This window comes from Littorina saxatilis, linkage group LG10, assembly GCF_037325665.1.
Source record: "Littorina saxatilis isolate snail1 linkage group LG10, US_GU_Lsax_2.0, whole genome shotgun sequence".
NCBI lineage: Eukaryota > Metazoa > Mollusca > Gastropoda > Littorinimorpha > Littorinidae > Littorina > Littorina saxatilis.
In genome coordinates this window covers 40,473,874-40,494,585 of record NC_090254.1, presented here as the reverse complement: position 1 = coordinate 40,494,585, position 20,712 = coordinate 40,473,874, and the positions used below count along the sequence as shown (strand labels likewise).

General features: G+C 41.7%; 1 protein-coding gene across 6 annotated transcripts in view; it reads left to right on the top strand.

Annotated features, from left to right (window-relative positions):
- The window catches only part of LOC138978818 (kinesin-like protein unc-104), a 110,758-nt gene that overhangs the window by 13,296 nt on the left and 76,750 nt on the right, over positions 1–20,712 (top strand). For all 6 annotated transcript variants that reach the window (XR_011459818.1, XM_070351604.1, XM_070351603.1 and 3 more), the window contains 4 exons: positions 8,140–8,318; positions 9,092–9,203; positions 9,678–9,821; positions 11,038–11,052. Coding sequence is in view for 5 of the 6 variants with exons in the window: in XM_070351604.1 (XP_070207705.1) it covers positions 8,140–8,318; positions 9,092–9,203; positions 9,678–9,821; positions 11,038–11,052 (450 nt within the window). In the remaining variant the exon portion in view is untranslated. The remainder of the gene's footprint in view (positions 1–8,139; positions 8,319–9,091; positions 9,204–9,677; positions 9,822–11,037; positions 11,053–20,712) is intronic.

Genomic DNA, 20,712 nt, shown 5'->3' with positions numbered 1-20,712 from the left:
CTCTTTCTCCTCGCCAAGTTTATGAACAATTAGAACTAGGAAGCGACATCAAAGCAATGCCAAAGGACTTGAAACAGGTTCAGAATAAGGATAGGAAAAAACGCTAATAGCCTGAAAATGTTGCCCCAAAAAAAGTTGCTAAAAGTTGCAACAAAGTATGGCGGTACAATTTGGACCAGTTGTTATTTTAAAGCCAGGACATTTGGACCTATTGGTTTTTTGTAGGGAGGTCCAACTGACCTATTGTCTTCTTAGGCTGGCAACAACACTGCTCTCTCACCACTCTTTGTGTCTTTTTGCTGTTGTTTTTGTTGTTTGGTTATACTTCAGATGCTGCCATACAGGGGATGTAGCTCAGTCGGTAGCGCGCTGGATTTGTATCCAGTTGGCCGCTGTCAGCGTGAGTTCGTCCCCACGTTCGGCGAGAGATTTATTTCTCAGAGTCAACTTTGTGTGCAGACTCTCCTCGGTGTCCGAACACCCCCGTGTGTACACGCAAGCACAAGACCAAGTGCGCACGAAAAAGATCCTGTAATCCATGTCAGAGTTCGGTGGGTTATAGAAACATGAAAATACCCAGCATGCTTCCTCCGAAAGCGGCGTATGGCTGCCTAAATGGCGGGGTAAAAACGGTCATACACGTAAAAGCCGTGGGAGTTTCAGCCCATGAACGAACAAAGAAACAGCTGCCATACATGCCAACCGGCATGCCGCGCAGTAAGTAAGAAGTAAGTTATACTTCAGAGGCTTAATTATGATTCAACGATCTTTGACTGTTCTTTATTGTGTTTTGAAGCATTGACCCATTCCTTCCTTTTTTCTTTTCCTGTTTTGATCCTGGAATAATGTTGTATGATTGCCGTTCATATTTTTCTTGGCCCAGCCAGGGTTTTCTTCGCTACTTTCTTGAAGTGAATTCCGAGAGATGATCTATCAGTTCAGTCCTGAATTTGTATTATGGTAAACAACCATCAAAAGATCAGCCTTGCGGCCCTTTTTTAGTGTCAGACCATTAAATTCCTTAATTAGTCTGAGTGCATTCAATCGATCGGATTAGTCTTGTTTTCAAAGCCGGCAGCCATCCCTGTCAATGTATCGACACAGACAGATTAAACTCAACCTCCGGTCCTTGTTATATATATATATATTGTCAGCGTGTTTAGTTACATGTAATTGGTTCTTTGTAGCTGTGTTCTTTGATGTTCTCTCTCATTACACCACACTATATTGTCTCATTATAAAATCACACAGTCAGTGACATTATGATTACACCTCAGATCTTTACAGCTTTGTTCTTTATTTTATATCTATAGACAATGTTCAGAAATAACCCCAGGCTGTCGGGTTTGTATTGGGTTGCGAAGGAGTTGTTTCTCTTGGAAACATTGAGGCAAGCTTTCCCACGTGACATTATTGGCCAATCACTAGCGAGCGGTGTGTTCCCACACTTGGATATGGGTCATTCTCAGAAATGGTGGTCCAAAGTGTTACATACAAAGTAAAAAATAAAGTGTCAAGAAATACAAAATAATTGTTTTTACTATGAAGTCTATTGTTTGCTATACATAATAATGCAAAAATTAGACAAAAAGAGTAAGTGGTTGCTAAATAAGAGACGTTTTAAAGTGTTGTATTTACGTGATGAATGTTGTACGTAACATGGAAACCACCTAAGCCTTCAGTCCTTTGTGCATTTTTTATCAGTTCTGCAGTATTTTTGTGTTCTACCCAACACATTCTAGTTATGAAAGGTAAGGACTTCAACTAATATTGGTAAAAAATGACATTTGGAACTAAGGTGAATGTCGTAACACAGAAACGAAATGCTTGAACCACTTTCGGTTCCTGTGCGACAGACATGAATCTGCACTTTTGGCCTTTCCTGCCGGCAAAACCCGTCTGACCCAAAATAACTACACAAAACACAATTCGTCAGAGTTTGCTGTATTTGTTGAAAGTTCCTGTTGCGTTCAGATTACCCATTTTAAGTACTTGATGAATGTCGAACATCGACGATCAGAGGATACGAAAACTTCTTGGCTGCTTTGTTCCGCTAAACTTGGCGCTTTGAGAGACTGTTTGCACTCGATATCCTTCCGACACTACATTGTCGCCATCCGCGGTGTGTAAGTTTGTGACAAAGCTTTGCAGGCTCGACAATTAAGTAAAAACCATCTTCAGTCGTAACGTAGGTCAGGAAACGACGCCATGAGTTTCAGCAAATGATATGATTCTGGTGTTTTCTGTGAATATTTGGCTGTGATTCAAAGGACTATTTTCTTGTTCGAACTTCCTGTGCGCCAAAGAGCTAAAAATAGCCGTGATGTGGCAAAGTCATGGAGCACATTGCTGTCCGATGTTCGCGCGTCGAGTCTGGATACGATGTGTTACGACATTCATATTTTTTTGTTCGAAGCCCGTAACTTCAAATTCAGCGTGAGTTTTTGCAAAGATGTGTTGCTACGTCCAATACTGAACTCCTGACTGTCGATTGCAGTAATTTGTTGGTGTTTGCATTTAGCCATGAGACTGAACATATTGTTGATCACGAAAGTCGTGTAACGCTTCGGCGATCCGGAAACGGCCGAACTTCGCAATTGAAAAGCACACAAAAACAACACCAACGTATAGAAACCATTTTTATTGACATACAACAATGCTTTAATGTCTCAGGAATAGATTCAGATGAAAAAAGTCGTGGTAGAAATAATTTTAATTTACTTTTTCATGATTTCAAATGTGTCACCCCTACTCACTCTCACTGGACCACCATTTCTGAGAATGACCCATATATGCAAGGATCACATACACACCCGACAGTGTTCTTTCTGGAATTTGTCTCTTCTCTTCGCCATTGACACAACTTTGCTGACGATGCATAGTGACACCTTTGTTCTTTGTGGTGATCTGTTCTTAGTAGTTTCTTTTAGCCATTCACACCTGCTAACAATGCATTATGATACCCCGCTGCAGTCCTTTGTAGCTCCGACTGTAACGCTCAGGTTCTCTTAGTTGTGCACACTTATCGACAACTAATGCATGATTATCTCAGCGACAATGGATGCATGATTACTCCTCATAACCCCATGTAGCGGGCTGTTCTCAGATTCCGTTACATTACCACAAAAGCCGTGCTCCTTCCGTGTAACGCTCAGGTTTTCTTAGCTGTGCACACTGATTGATAACTAATGCATGATTGCACCTCAGCTCTAAGATGCACACTCAACGACAATGGATGCATGATAACTCCTCATGACCCGGTGTGGCGGACTGTTCTCAGATTCCGTTACATTACCACAAAAGCTGTGTAACGCTCAGGTTCACTGAAGTTTGCTGTGCACACTAATTGATAACTAATGCATGATTGCACCTCCGTCCTACGATGCATGCTTTGCAAAAAGTGGATGCATGATTACTCCTCATAACCCGGTGTGGCGGGACTGTTCTCAGATTTCGTTATATTACCACAAAAGCCGTGTGCTCCTTCACGCTCAGGTTCTCTTAGCTGTGCACACTAATTGACAACTAATGCGTGATTGCACGCTTAGCCTGCACACTCAGGAACAATGGATGCATGATTACTCCTCATAACCGGGTGTGGCGGACTGTTCTCAGATTCTGTTACATGACCACAAAAACCGTGCTCCTTCCGTGGGCTTTGCTTCGTCTCAGCTGTCCGTCAAAGCACGGAGAGAGAGTGTGCTAGGCAAACAGCTCTGGCCCCAGGGCGCAGTTCGGTCGTATTGATTGTCAATCCTGCCGTAATCAGACGACAGCGTCAGGCCTTTATTGATTTTCCTCCCTTTTATTCCCCTCCCCTCTTCACCTCTTATCTCCTGTCCATTCTTCTGTTACAAAAATATCTTCATAAGCGCTTTTTTTCTCTTTTTTTTTCAATGGAGATTTTCTCTCTCTCACTCTGTCTGTCTGTCTGTCTGTCTTGTTTGTGTGTGTGTGTCTCTCTTTCTTTCTCTCTCTCTCCCCCTATCTCTCTCTCTCTCCCTCCGTAAGCGCTTTTTTTCTCTTTTTTTTTTCCAATGGAGATTTTCTCTCTCTCACTCTGTCTGTCTGTCTGTCTGTCTTGTTTGTGTGTGTGTGTCTCTCTTTCTTTCTCTCTCTCTCCCCCTATCTCTCTCTCTCTCCCTCCCTCCCTCCCTCCCTCCCTCCCTCCCTCTCTCTCTCTCTCTCCCTCTCTCTCTCTCTCTTTCTCTCTCTCTCTTTCTCTCTCTCTCTCTCTCCCCCTCTCTCCCTCCCTCCCTCTCCCTCCCTCTCTCTCTCTCTCTCTCCCTCTCTCTCTCTCTCTCTCCCTCCCTCTCTCTCTCTCTCTCTCCCTCCCTCTCTCTCTCTCTCTCTCTCTCTCTCTCTCTTTCTCTCTCTCTCCCTCTCTTTCTCTCTCTCTCTCTCTCTCGTTATTGGAGCGTAGGTGTGAGGTTGAAGAAGGTCAGGGAGAAGTACAGAGAGAAAGATCGATGTTGCAAAGTGTTCAGGACGCTGTCTACATTCTCACTGAAAGGCAGGGAGCGGATAAACAATATGCTGAGGCAATTTAAGGCTGGGGAAAACTTGAGAAGGAAGGGTACCTGTGTGAACTTGGTTGTAGGAGTGTTAATCGTTTGCTGGAGCTGAAACAAAGTGTGATCAATACACTCAATTTTTTTAAATGTTATTATTTCATATCTGAATCAAAAAACAAGAAAGGTAGGTTGTTGGAACGTTTGTTATTGACAAAACAATACATTCACATTTGTATCATGTCCGGATATTGTTTATCTTGAAAACACTAAATCTGATAACATTAAAAAAATGTAAGCCACGGGTAGTGTTCTAGAACAACATTCTTTACTTGCACTTCGATGGCCCGCTGCCCTCACTTTTCTTGGGAAACTGCATCACTGTGCCTTTAGTTCAAGAGGTCTTAGAACTTTCTAAAGAACTCAATCTCTCAGTTAACTTAATTCAACTGGAAGTGTTTTTCCGACAATTGATGTCATCTTCCTTCAAAGTCTTTTTGGCATGTTTGGATGACCTGTTGGCTTTAATTTGATCTCGTGTGTCCTTTAGCCTGGGGACTTTCGGAAATATCTCAGATGTTTGTTTAAGCTGGGTTTTTTTCTTCTTCTAATACTTGCTTTGATCTTTCAAACATGTATTTTTTATATGCCCTGAAGGCCACTTTGTGTGGTAAAAACTTGGTGAATGGCTCGATCAGGATCTCTTTTTTTGTGTTTTTTTTTTGCCAGTGTTTAAAACAAAAAAGTGAAGTGAGGGGAGGTGTTCTTGCTTAGACCCTTGTTGCTCTTGAAATGTCAGTGTGTGTTTTCACTTGATGGCTTCCAGATGGGTGATTGAAATTGTGCTCAGAGATTACAGTATATGAAGAAGTCGTATGATCTTAAAGTAAAAATGCCTTTTTATGACTCAAGCTCTGTCATGCTCTGGTGATTGTTTGAGTATATATATAGTTGGCAATGCAACTACTAAATTTAAGTGCTGGTTCCCGATATGTTTTATGTAGGTTTCGTATAAGAATGTTACTTGATTTTCCCATAATCTTGAAGACTATACAAAGCCTATAACCTATAACTGACAGATAGTTTTTTCTTGTTATATGAAACTTATAGGTTATCTTTAAGAAACTTGTCTCCTTTATGACAATCTGTGTTCGTTTTTTACCGTTTGTTCTTGTGAGCTTAGTCAGTGCATCCTTTCAATCACATGTAAAGTAATTGAAGATGAGCTACATTTTCTAGACAATTGCAAGAAATTTAACAATATTAGAAAAAAGTTAGTAGAAGAAGAAGTATCAAACTGTGACTTAAGGAAACCAAGCGATCTGTTATTTAAAAAAGACGAAAAAATTCAAAAATTGCTTGGAGCCTTTGTTTTTAATTGTTTCAATATTGAATGAAATAATTTGTACATTATTTATCCATTCAGTTATTGTACAACTTGTGTCAATATCCTTAAGGGTTGATGACAATAAATTCTATTCTATTCTATTCTATTCTATTCTATTCACACAGACCGGTAAACCCCTGGTACCACCTCTGGACCAACATGCACATCTGCCTCCCCCCTCCCTTTCCCAAACTACCCCCTCTCCCCACCACCCTAAATCTCCCAACCACCCATCCCCGCCCCCTCCCTACCCAACTCTTTCCCCCACATCCCTTCGCCCCATTTACTATTTTGCATTACCTTATGCCATCCCTGATGTCTGGGTTAGAAAAGGCTTGGCAAAGATGGAAGCTTGCACTGCCTCTGCGTGATTTAATGAAACGTTAGCTTTTCATTCTCTGGCAACACGTTTTCCGGTTTCCGTGATAGTATGAAAGGCAGCTGGCGTCTCTGCCTAAATTCCGAGATTAGACGGCGGAAGGCTTTTCAGACCAGCTCTGACGTCATAGCATTCAGTGAGCCTCAGCAATCAGATCAGAACTCAACTGCGTCAAGAAGTCCTTATCAGATCCTTACATTGCAAATAACATGGAATTTAATACTCCCCCCCCCCCCCACACATGCACACACACACGCACTGTTGTGGGGAGAGCTATATATATAACTGGATAATCAAACATTTGTATTTATTTTGAGAAAGAGGATTTGAAAAGGAAATTAAGGCAAACCCAGAATGGAAATTTGATTCACTTTTATATAAGTGTTGCACATGTGTTTTGTGTTCCCTAAATAAGGCCTATATAGCTGATTGGTAAAAACATTGTTTGCTTGCACCAAAAATGCCTGAGTACTGGAGCATATTGATTGCTCAGACTGGTTTTTTTACACAGATTTTTGCACTTTATGAAAAATAAATATGAAAAATAAATACCTCATGTTTACCTTCGCCAGAATTGTTTGAGACATGCAAATTGTTCAGACTCGATTAGATTAGCATGAGACAGTGTGTTATCATGCCTGCTAAATTTAAGACGCACTGTTTAAAGGACGGGGAAAACACTCTGGTAGCAATGACCAGCAGTTAAAATTTGCACAGAATGTCAGACCGTATCCCATATGCATGGCATTGCCTCGCTGTCTCTGCCGCCTTCCTCTTCCCCACTACCCATCACTGTCCTCAGGGAAGGGAGGAAAAATCAATTTCTGTCCGCTGTCTAGGAATAGCATTGCCGTACCCTGCTGTACTGAAGCTAGGTTAACCTGATCTGTTGACAGTGTTCAGAGCTGGTTTCGCAATGTTGAAGAAAACGTTAAGAAACCCACGCATTATGCTGTTTCAGTCAGCTGTTTTTGCTGTTTTACTCTGGTTTTGTTAATAATTGTAGTTTGGATCGATGGTTTTAAATGACATTGATTTAATTGGCTTGGTGTTTGAAATTAAACATTGCCTCAATTCCTGCTTTGTTATAATTGTCAATGTGTGTCTGCAACTGTCCCCTCTCTGGGTCTTGATTTATGGGGAATGTTTGCACAAAACATACAGCCTTTGACAAAAGAAACGCGACTTTTCGTTTTCACACAAACCCCAAAAAGCTACGTTTGAAACAGACAACAGAAGTTGTAAAAAGACTAGCTCACGAGAACACAGCTTCCGGACAGACAGCACAGCACGTGAGGGGTGTTCGGACCCCGCCACACACACCAGAACGTGCATATAACGTGAAGAAAAGTCGCGTTTCTTTTGTCATACACTATACAAAAAGTATTCACATTCTTGTAATATTTCATAAATCACATTACCGCAATAATTATAATAAGTTGGATTAAAAATTATAGTCGCTTTGAGCTCCAAATGTTAAATTGTTCCTGTGGAATGTTGCATTTCATGACAAGCATATTAATTCTTCTGTCTACGACCCCTTCGCCATCCCCCCCAACCCATAAATGCTAGAAATATGGGCGTTTGAGAAATTTAGCAGCAGTCTTGTAGCATGAAAATACCACCGTCAATACTGCACAAATGATCCAGGCAGCTCCAATATATACCATCCCCACTATTTCTTAATGACTGATCGACTTACGACTTACACATACGTATACATCGCTAATTCGCAACAATTGTGTGTGTGTGAATACTAGCTTGCTTTTGTACATCCGTCATCGCCATGAGCTCCAGTGAGAAAGGGTGATTAATAAGTGTTCATTGTTATTATTATTATTTACAACAATTTTATTCCCCAGGTGAGCTACATGGAGATCTACTGCGAGCGTGTGCGAGACCTGCTCAACCCGAGCAACAAGCACAGCCTGCGAGTGAGAGAGCATCCACTGCTGGGACCTTACGTGGAGGATCTGTCCAAACTGGCCGTTCAATCCTTCAGCGACATCAACAACCTCATCGATGAAGGCAACAAGGCCAGGTGGGTGCAGAGCTTCCAACTGCTACGCTTTTGGCTTAGTGCTATGCTTTTTAGCGTAGCATATTGCTACGTTTTAAGAGCAATGGCTACGCCAAGCTAAAGATGGCTTTGCTTAAAGAAATAATTACAAGCATGCAACTGTTCTCTCTTTTTGTGAGTCCTCGCGTACTCATTTTTGCTTTCCACTCCGTGTAGCGGTCACAAAATGTGTCATAAAGCATCGACTACAGTAAAAAGTGGCACTGCCGATACTCTCTAATGGGCATTTTATGATCCTACTAACTCGGGAAATTTTATGAAAAATGTCTATTCTTGTGCAAGATGGAATAATTGCGGATGTGGGAATACAGTTTAGACAATGCTACACTAAAAAAAAATTTGCCACGCTGAAAATTAAAAAAAAAAATCTTGATTGCCACACTTAAATTAAGCTTCACAAGGGTTGAGGTCTGTGCAGGGTGATGTGATTGTCTGCCTTTTCAATTAATTACCAAGGGATGGCCAAATCTTAAAATTTTAACTCGCCACTCGAGCAGGTTACTAGCCAACCAGAAACTTTGCTGGCATCTGCAGTGTTTATATGGCTTTGAAACTCGATATTACAACCAACAGTGTTGCATTGGACCAGAATGTTCACTGGCCAGCCGGGCGAGTTGCAAGGCGGTTTCTAGATCTTACTAGCCCGGCAGATGTTTAACTCGATGGGGCGGACGATTTGACCATCCCTGTTACCCGTGTATTCAAACTTAAACGTTGTGTTGATGTGATGACAGAACTGTGGCGGCCACCAACATGAACGAGACCAGCAGTCGTTCCCACGCCGTGTTCACCATCATCTTCACACAGAAAAAGTACGACCAGCAGACTAAGATGTTTGGCGAGAAGGTGAGCATTTACTGTATCTTTTCTTTGGGGAAAGGTCAGGATATTCTGCTAGTGCAATTTATCCTTGGATATTGCCAGGATTTGTTTTCTACGTTGAATTTGCCAAAGTGGACATAAAAGTGTCAAGTTTGTATGGGCTGCGGGGAGTTGTGTTTCCTTGGAAAAAAAGTGGTGACAGAAATCCAAATGACAAAATAGGCCAATCATTAATTTACAGTACTTTCGTTACTATAAGGCGCAACCAGTGCACCCTATTGACCAAAATTGACAGCGTTGATCTTATGTTTTGTATCTTTTTTTTGGTCTTTTTTGTGTGTGTGTGTGTGTGCATCGTCTAATCAATTCATGTTGCATCTTGTGCCAAGAGTCCCTCTCCCCCCACACACATTTCTGGTGGTATCATTTAGTTTTGTGATGAACACCTCAGATTTCAGTCAACTTGTTGGTTAAACATTGCGATTGTTCTTTCACCAGGTGAGCAAGATCAGCCTTGTGGATCTTGCTGGGAGTGAGCGCGCTGACTCGACTGGCGCCAAAGGAACTCGCCTCAAGGAAGGCGCCAACATCAACAAGTCGCTCACAACGCTCGGCAAAGTCATCTCTGCGCTCGCTGAAATGGTGAGTGTCTTTTTTATGTTGATGGAGTTTTCTATTTTGGCCTAACTCTACCTTTCCCGAGATAGGCCAATTGGTTCTGAGAGGACAGACTTAACAGTCTCAACAGTCAGTCAGTCTATTTCGGCTCTTTTTAACGTTGTCGGTTTTTTCATAAAGAGGAGAGTTTAAGGACTTTACAAGGATTGTGTTGACAGCACATTTTCAGTATTTTACTTGTGAAAATCTCAAAATTCAAGAAATGAAATCAGCAACCAGTCATACATACCGGTTGATATTTCATTTGACTTTTGTCCTCTGACAAATACAATGTATTTCCCCCTGACAAATACAATGTTTCCCCCTGAAAAATACAATTTGTTTCTCCCTGACAGATAAAATGTATTTTCCTTTGAAAAATACAATGTGTTTCCCCCTGACAGATAAAATGTATTTCTCTTTGAAAAATACAATGTGTTTCCCCCTGACAAATACAATGTATTTCCCTTTGAAAAATACAATGTGTTTCCCCCTGACAAATACAATGTATTTCCCTTTGAAAAATACAATGTGTTTCTCCCTGACAGATAAAATGTATTTCCCTTTGAAAAATACAATGTGTTTCCCCATGACAAATATAATATATTTCCCTTTGAAAAATACAATGTATTTCCCTTTGATAAATACAAAGTTTTTTCCCCTGACAAATACAATGTATTTCCCCTTGACAAATACGATCATGTACATGTATATCCCCCTGACAAATACAAATGTTCAATGTATTTCCCCCTGATGAATACAATGTTTTTCCCCCTGACACATGCAATGTGTTTCCCCTAGACAAATGCGATGTAATGTCTGTGTATTACTTTGTTTGACTGATTGGCATGACATATATAGCGAAGGAGTTTTAGAAAGAGTGGATAATCAGCTTGGAAATGATACAAATTTTGAATATGGCTAGTACGATTACTGCTGTTATTTCAGTTTCATGGGACCAAATTCTTTTTAGGTCCAACAAGTAGCACTGAATAACAATTGTAAGCCTTGGATTCAAGCATACATTTTGCTCGGGCAACTACAGAAATGGAAACTTTTTTTCTTCTTCTCTTTTTTGAGTTTTTTGTTGTTGAGATCAGAGCTCAGAAATGGAAACTTGAAGTTATAGGATGGAGATTTAATACTATGTGGACTTGGTTGGAAGTGCGAGTTCACCTCTTGTTCTCCATCTTATTTCCAGAGTGTGGAGACCAAAGTAAGCTTACCCAGACACAGCGTCTGGATCCAATAGATGTGCATGAAGTTGTGAAAATCTTGGTGTTTTGATTTTGTTACGTGCTCACATTGTCTGTAAACGTGTTACGTGAAATGTGTTGATTTTGTTAGGCCAAAAAGGAAAATATGTCTGTTTCCGGTAACATCGCCGAAAAGAATAGGGTCGGTCGGTCGGTTTTTTTATTTTTATTTTTTTAATTTTTTTTATCCTTTTTCTTACGTTTTGTTAACGTCTTTTTACGTTTTTGTTTGTTTGTTTTAAACGTTTCCTTAGTTTACTTACAATTATTTAGCACATGTTTTTGACCTAGATATATTGAAACTAAATAAAGTATACTTGACTTCATATTTTTTATTATTATTTTTGTGTGTGTGTGCGAAAAGCGAAAAAAACCTTTTAGGGTCGGCGCTTAAAAATAGGGTCGGTCGGGTTACCGGAAACAGACATACTTCACTTTTTGGCCTTAGTACAGTGGAACCTCACTTTTTGGCCTTAGTACAGCGGAACCTCACTTTTTGGCCTTAGTACAGCAGAACCTCACTTTTTGGCCTTAGTACAGCGGAACCTCACTTTTTGGCCTTAGTACAGCAGAACCTCACTTTTTGGCCTTAGTACAGCGGAACCTCACTTTTTGGCCTTAGTACAGCAGAACCTCACTTTTTGGCCTTAGTACAGCGGAACCTCACTTTTTGGTCTTAGTACAGTGGAACCTCACTTTTTGGCCTTAGTACAGCGGAACCTCACTTTTTGGCCTTAGTACAGCGGAACCTCACTTTTTGGCCTTAGTACAGTGGAACCTCACTGTTTGGCCTTAGTACAGTGGAACCTCACTTTTTGGCCTTAGGACAGTGAAACCTCACTTTTTGGCCTTAGTACAGCGGAACCTCACTTTTTGGCCTTAGTACAGTGGAACCTCACTTTTTGGCCTTAGGACAGTGAAACCTCACTTTTTGGCCTTAGTACAGTGGAACCTCACTTTTTGGCCTTAGGACAGTGAAACCTCACTTTTTGGCCTTAGTACAGCGGAACCTCACTTTTTGGCCTTAGTACAGCGGAACCTAAACTTTTTGGCCTTAGTACAGCGGAACCTCACTTTTTGGCCTTAGTACAGTGGAACCTCACTTTTTGGCCTTAGTACAGCGGAACCTCACTTTTTGGCCTTAGTACAGTGGAACCTCACTTTTTGGCCTTAGTACAGTGGAACCTCACTTTTTGGCCTTAGTACAGCGGAACCTCACTTTTTGGCCTTAGTACAGTGGAACCTCACTTTTTGGCCTTAGTACAGCAGAACCTCACTTTTTGGCCTTAGTACAGCGGAACCTCACTTTTTGGTCTTAGTACAGTGGAACCTCACTTTTTGGCCTTCGTACAGTGGAACCTCACTTTTTGGCCTTAGTACAGTGGAACCTCACTTTTTGGTCTTAGTACAGCGGAACCTCACTTTTTGGCCTTAGTACAGTGGAACCTCACTTTTTGGTCTTAGTACAGTGGAACCTCACTTTTTGGCCTTAGTACAGTGGAACCTCACTTTTTGGCCTTAGTACAGTGGAACCTCACTTTTTGGCCTTAGGACAGTGAAACCTCACTTTTTGGCCTTAGTACAGCGGAACCTCACTTTTTGGCCTTAGTACAGTGGAACCTCACTTTTTGGCCTTAGGACAGTGAAACCTCACTTTTTGGCCTTAGTACAGTGGAACCTCACTTTTTGGCCTTAGGACAGTGAAACCTCACTTTTTGGCCTTAGTACAGCGGAACCTCACTTTTTGGCCTTAGTACAGCGGAACCTAAACTTTTTGGCCTTAGTACAGCGGAACCTCACTTTTTGGCCTTAGTACAGTGGAACCTCACTTTTTGGCCTTAGTACAGCGGAACCTCACTTTTTGGCCTTAGTACAGCAGAACCTCACTTTTTGGCCTTAGTACAGTGGAACCTTACTTTTTGGCCTTAGTACAGTGGAACATCACTTTTTGGCCTTAGGACAGTGGAACCTCACTTTTTGGCCTTAGTACAGTGGAACCTCACTTTTTGGCCTTAGTACAGTGGAACCTCACTGTTTGGCCTTAGTACAGTGGAACCTCACTTTTTGGCCTTAGGACAGTGAAACCTCACTTTTTGGCCTTAGTACAGCGGAACCTCACTTTTTGGCCTTAGTACAGTGGAACCTCACTTTTTGGCCTTAGGACAGTGAAACCTCACTTTTTGGCCTTAGTACAGTGGAACCTCACTTTTTGGCCTTAGGACAGTGAAACCTCACTTTTTGGCCTTAGTACAGCGGAACCTCACTTTTTGGCCTTAGTACAGCGGAACCTAAACTTTTTGGCCTTAGTACAGCGGAACCTCACTTTTTGGCCTTAGTACAGTGGAACCTCACTTTTTGGTCTTAGTACAGCGGAACCTCACTTTTTGGCCGTAGTACAGTGGAACCTCACGTTTTGGCCGTAGTACAGTGGAACCTTACTTTTTGGCCTTAGTACAGCAGAACCTCACTTTTTGGCCTTAGTACAGCGGAACCTCACTTTTTGGCCTTAGTACAGCAGAACCTCACTTTTTGGCCTTAGTACAGCGGAACCTCACTTTTTGGCCTTAGTACAGCAGAACCTCACTTTTTGGCCTTAGTACAGTGGAACCTCACTTTTTGGCCTTAGTACAGTGGAACCTCACTTTTTGGCCTTAGTACAGTGGAACCTCACTTTTTGGCCTTAGTACAGTGGAACCTCACTTTTTGGCCTTAGTACAGTGGAACCTCACTTTTTGGCCTTAGGACAGTGAAACCTCACTTTTTGGCCTTAGTACAGCGGAACCTCACTTTTTGGCCTTAGTACAGTGGAACCTCACTTTTTGGCCTTAGGACAGTGAAACCTCACTTTTTGGCCTTAGTACAGTGGAACCTCACTTTTTGGCCTTAGGACAGTGAAACCTCACTTTTTGGCCTTAGTACAGCGGAACCTCACTTTTTGGCCTTAGTACAGCGGAACCTAAACTTTTTGGCCTTAGTACAGCGGAACCTCACTTTTTGGCCTTAGTACAGTGGAACCTCACTTTTTGGCCTTAGTACAGCGGAACCTCACTTTTTGGCCTTAGTACAGCTGAACCTCACTTTTTGGCCTTCGTACAGTGGAACCTCACTTTTTGGCCTTAGTACAGTGGAACCTCACTTTTTGGCCTTAGTACAGTGGAACCTCACTTTTTGGCCTTAGTACAGCGGAACCTCACTTTTTGGCCTTAGTACAGTGGAACCTCACTTTTTGGCCTTAGTACAGCGGAACCTCACTTTTTGGCCTTAGTACAGTGGAACCTCACTTTTAAGACCTCTGAAGATTTGAAAAAAATGAGGTCTTGAAAAGGAGGGAGGCTTGAAATGGGAGTACATTTATAGAGGTTATGAACAGAAAATCTGAGAATCAAAAAACAAGAAAGGTATGTTATTGGAATGTTTTATTTATGACAAAACAAAACGATATGTTCTGACTAATCTTTGACCCAGCCGTATTTTAAGTGAACAGACAGACAAACACTTAGGTCCAGAACACCGCTGTTCCTAGCTTGTGTTTTAGGGAGAGTTAAAAATAGCCCAGCAGAGAGAACAGTTTGGCTACCAACAGCTGCAGCCAGTGCATAGCACTGAGAGAGCTACTAGCTGCTGTGTTATCTCTGCTGTGGGGAAAGGATGGGTGCTAAAAATAGCCTGCAGCTAAAGTAGCAGAAAGGAAGCCCTCACAGTGAACAGCCGTTTGTTTGTTTGTTTGCTTAACGCCCAGCCGACCACGAAGGGCCATATGAGGGTTTTTGTTTGTTTGCTTAACGCCCAGCCGACCACGAAGGGCCATATCAGGGCGGTGCTGCTTTGACATATAACGTGCGCCACACACAAGACAGAAGTCGCAGCACAGGCTTCATGTCTCACCCAGTCACATTATTCTGACACCGGACCAACCAGTCCTAGCACTAACCCCATAATGCCAGACGCCAGGCGGAGCAGCCACTAGATTGCCAATTTTAAAGTCTTAGGTATGACCCGGCCGGGGTTCGAACCCACGACCTCCCGATCACGGGGCGGACGCCTTACCACTAGGCCAACCGTGCCGGTTATCAGGGCGGTGCTGCTTTGACATATAACGTGCGCCACACACAAGACAGAAGTCGCAGCACTGTAAGGCTTCATGTCTCACCCAGTCACATTATTCTGACACCGGACCAACCAGTCCTAGCACTAACCCCATAATGCCAGACGCCAGGCGGAGCAGCCACTAGATTGCCAAGTTTAAAGTCTTAGGTGTGACCCGGCCGGGGTTCGAACCCACGACCTCCCGATCACGGGGCGGACGCCTTACCACTAGGCCAACCGTGCCGGTTGTGAGTGAACAGCCGTGAGAAGTTTGCTCTACTAGAATAAGAACATTATGAGAAAACAAGGTCTTGAAAGGAAAGGAATCTTAAATTGAAGGGGTGTTTAAAGAGGGGTTCCACTGTATGAGAGTGTGATTTCAGTTGCCGTACAATGATTTTTCACCTTCAGTTTGAATGAAGTCGATGTGCATCAGATCTACAGTGTTAGTCTGTTTTGTGTATAATAGACAAACTCCAGAAATAGATGTGTCGGGTTTGTATGGGTTCTGGAAGACTGAATACTCTTGCTTTTATTGAGGCGAATATGACGGCTTACTTAAGTGCCAAAACCTCCAGGTGTTACCCATTATCACGTGATAATTACTAATTAACTCTGTCAGTTACTGTTTTCACTCGTTAGTTACTCATTTTCACGGGATAATTAGTCATTTTCACAGGAAAATGACTAATTTTTAGCTTTGGCACTAGCAATCCGTCAGGAAGTGAGCCAAAACTAATAATTAGTAATTAACACATGAAAATGGTAATTATCAAGGGAAAATAACTAATTTTCCCTTGATAATTACAATTATGAGGTTTTGGTACTAGTAAGCCCTTTGACGGCTTACTTAAGTGCCAAAACCTGGGGTTACCCATTATCACGTGATAATTACTAATTAACTCTGTCAGTTACTGTTTTCACTCGTTAGTTACTCATTTTCACGGGAAAATGACTAGTTTTTAGTTTTGGCACTAGCAATCCGTCAGGAAGTGAGCCAAAACTGAAAATTAGTAATTAACAGGTGAAAGTTAGTAATTATTCTGGGAAAATTAGTTCACGTGAAAATGGTAATTATCAAGGGAACATTACTAATTTTCCCTTGATAATTACAATTATCCTACATACGTGAGAGAGATACCCGTGAGATAAAAATCGTTCAAATCACACGTGTGTATATCATGTAAATGAGGTCAACCGGAAGGTCATGCTATGTAAATTAGTAATTACATATTCATGAAGAACTACTTTTGCAACAAAATGGCAACTGCCACGAAACCGATTTGTCAACACTGAAAGAATTTTTGAGTGATGAGCTGTTCGAAGACATGTTTGGCGATGACGCGAATGACGAAGTCGATGAAGAAAAAAGCGAGTCATCCATGATTTATGATTTTTCTCCAATAGACTCATTCGTTCAGACAAACAAGAACAAGAACACTCTCCGAAAAACGGTTTACGATATACGTCGCCTATCGACGTTTATGGCGAAACACGGGGACAAAAGAAACATTAGCACCATCCAACCACAAAAATTATGCAAAATTCTCTGCTCTCTTTTCATGAGTTTGAAAAAACCGGATGGCAAAGAGTATGAACCATCCCCACGCTGAGGGGCCTTCTCAGCAGCATCCGTCGACAGTTGAAGTCTAAAAAGTACTGTGCACCCGTTATAGACGGCCCCGAATTTGCACTTGTAACTGAGAGAAGTCGTGAAGACAAAGCAGAAGATTGTTAAACAGGAAGGTTGTGGCAACTTACCTAACAGGGCTCAACCGCTGAAAGATGAAGATGTTGACAAGCTGTGGCAGACAAAACAGCTCGGAGTCGCAGATCCAGAAGTAATCCTGAATACTCTGTGGTGGCAAAACACAGTCAACTTTGGTCTGCGCAGCGTGACACCTCACAGGCACATGCAGTGAGGAGACGTGTCCTTGCATGAAGACAGTAATGGCAGAGAATATCTCCAATTTTGCGAAAGACAATCCACAACCAAAGCCAGGGCGACATGTGAAGAAAAGCTGGGATCATCAACCCGAGGTAGATCTACACCAACCACTCTGCACGCCAGTTCCTAGTGCAGAAACTTTCCGAGAATAACGTTCCTCCGACCAAAATAATGCAGCTATCTGGGCACAACAACGTTAAGCAGCATTTCCCAAGAGGAACACCGTGGCTTCAGTCTGATGCTAAACGGCACTGCACCGGTCTCGGAGCTGTCGCCAGTGTCGGCAGACGACACATTGGATTCGCACGGCCACTTCAACTCCAGCCGTCTCCACTGCCACTGCCACAATCACATCCCAGCAAACGCTAACAACACTGTTTGCAAGGCCTGTGCACGTTGGTACCATCAACATCAACCAATATTTGTCCAGTCACCAAACCGAGAAGTGACCATCTGAAAGCTGTCGACTCGCCTGGCTCCGACTTGACTGTCATCCTATCGCGGAAGGATATGCTTTGCTGTTGTTGTTCCTTTTGGTTTCTTTTATCCTGTGGCCACTGCTTTTCTTTTTATCTGGTTTGTTTTGAAGTGACCATCATTTCGTTGTTAGAATTTATTTAATCAATGTTCAATATTAAACTTAACAGTGTTAACAAAGGCGAACTACTTTGTCCTAGTTTGAGAGTGTGTGTCATGGCGGAGGAATGAATGTCAAATTGAGTAAAGTGGTTTGAAGTTCTAAAGCGGGTTGATCCAAAGGCAATATACGCTGTCGGTGACTTTTAGTTAGATCTGGCACAGAAGTATATAATGTAGGATAAACAGAATACTACATGGCTTGCTGTGTCGTACCAGATTTACACTCGTTGCTTTTTCAAATAGTGAACAGCTCGCTTTCGCTCGCAGTTCACTATTTAAAAAAACAACTCGTGTAAATCTGGTACGACACAGCAAGCCATGTAGTATTCTCTATTTATGAGGTTTTGGCACTAGTAAGCCGTCATAGGCGAACTTTCTCACCTGACATTATAGGCCAGTCACTAGCGAGGGGTGTGTCTGAAACATGTGAACAAGAGCACGTATGGAAAGTGAATTTGCCTCAATAAAAGCAAGAGTTTATACATTCACTCTTTCACAACCCATTTCAAGCAGACAGAGTTATTTCCGGATTTCGCCTATTGCTTTATATATAGCTTTATTTGTCAGTGATGTGTAATGTTAACATTGCTTCTGTGTGATATCTTATGTTCGATTTTAATTATTTTTGTATCATGTACTGACCTGTTGTTCTTTGCACACGTTGTTTTTTATTCCCTTCCTTAATTGCAAAGTCATTTTGTTTTGTATTCTTAGGCTAAAAACGAACAGGTGCAGTATCTTCACTTTCAGTTTCTTATAAAGATTTACACTTGATGCAATGATTTTGAGCCCTTCATGTATCGTTGTACATATAATACTAACCCAGAAAATACCCCTGCATTTCTTTGAGTTCTTCTGAAAGCTGTTCCATTATTTTTCTTTGCTGAAGAATGTACTCACTTGGTATTACAGTGGAACCTGCCTGTAACGACCACCCAAGGGACCAATCAAAAGTGGTCCTCACAGTCAGCTGATGGTTGTGCAGGGGTGGGACTTTTCCGCGTATCCGCGGATTTCCGCGGACACAACTTACGAATTCCACTGGAGTAATTTTTGTTCCGCGTCCCATTTCATCACAGTATCTATAACTTGTTGACTGAATGATATTGAGAGAAGTGAAGATGAAACAGAACACTGGAGGCTTGAGAGTTAAATTGTGCTGACTGAAAACTCTTGATAACTAATAGTAATTACTAATTTTGAGCTTCAATGCATGGGCGTACGTCACTTGGATCATACTATTGCCAGTATTGTATTATGGATACATGGTTCATTACGTAAGTATGCACCATTACAATGTTACCATTGTTGTGGGAAAGTGTTGTTTTTTTGAGGGGATGGGGGGGGGGGGGATTTTTTGTTTTTTGGGGGTGTGTGAGGAGAATGTCTTTTACCTGATTCAAACAAGTTGAATTTTAGTCTCAGAATGCACCAGATTGCACAGATTTTAATGTACCATTTAAAACAAAAATCGGGGGAGCATGCCCCCGAACCCCCCTTGATAAAAGGGATTTCCTCTTCTTTCATCGCATTAGAGAGTCCCACCCCTGGTTGTGGAAACGGGAATCATTAAAAAAATAACTCTTCAGGGTTTCTTTGGGGTGGTAATATGATGGGCAGGTGGTCGTTATGAACAGGTGGTGGCCGGCCGGGCAGGTTCGACTGTACGTACTGCCTTTTTTTGTTTTCTTTCATCTTGTTTTGGCCTGTGTATTGACTTCATTAATCATCTCATTTCCTGTGTGTTATATGCTTGCATTCAGCCTTTTCTTTCTTTCTTTCTTTCTTTGTGAATTCTTCTTTCTTTTTTGTTGGTTTTTTTTGTTTTTTTGCACCAGAATTTGGTGGACAAGCCTTTGTGCAGTCTGCTGATTCTGATCCACCCTTTTGTAACATGCAATCTATGAATTGTTCAACTTGACCCTTGATTCAACCTTGACCTAATTGTTAACCAGGAGTCATAATTCATTTTATTGGCAAGTTGTTTGTTCAATTGTAAAATTGTTCATGATAACTGCAAGCCATCTTGGTTGTTACATAATGACCCATATGGACCTGTTCATTTCTGCTATTTAATCATGAAAATGGCTTTGACTCTTGTGGGAGAATGCAACACATAATTTTATTTGTGTGTTTGTCACTCTGTGTCTGCAGATGTGTGTGTGTGTCAGTGTGTGTGTGTGTCAGTGTGTGTGTCAGTGTGCGTGTGTGTGTGTGTGTTTGTGTGTGTTTGTGTGTGTGTGCACAGTGTCTGTGTGTGTGTGTTTGTGTCTGACAATGTCACAGTGTACTTACATACTTGTGCTTGACTAAGCAGGTGATCATTTTAATAATAAACTGCTTCAGTCTCTTAAAAAGTATATGTCTTGTTACTAAGATCAGTGAAGTTCAGTATTACTTAATTCCCTGTCACTCATGCTTCTTGACCATAACTCAATCATGTCTTTGGCACTAACTAATTCCTTACATTTATAACGTAACCTCATCTCCATGCATTTCAATCTGCTGTTGGACATGATGCTGTCACTATATTCATGACTGTAACACGTACATCTTTCTTTACTAATCTGCATAAGATTATTAAGATGTTGCAAACAGCATTTAACAAAATCTTTGTTCAGGGCAGTACTGCTTTGGGGTAATGCTGCAGCTAAATTCTTTTCGGTAGACACTATAGATGGTACCCATTTCCTTTCCTGAGAAAGTGAGTAAATTATACAACTGTCACCTTTCACTTGAGGCTCCTCCGATGAGGGGACACCTCCCCTGAAAGGACACTTAAGTCTGTTGTCCCTGTGTTTATTATCTTGACCAGAATATATGCATGTCAGGCCTACATGGACCTGCAAATTATGTGGGGACATTTTGACTGCAGTTCCCAAAGAACCCTTTCATGGCAATGTCTCCAGTACCCTATTTTAGGACAGTATAGTGCACTGCACAATTA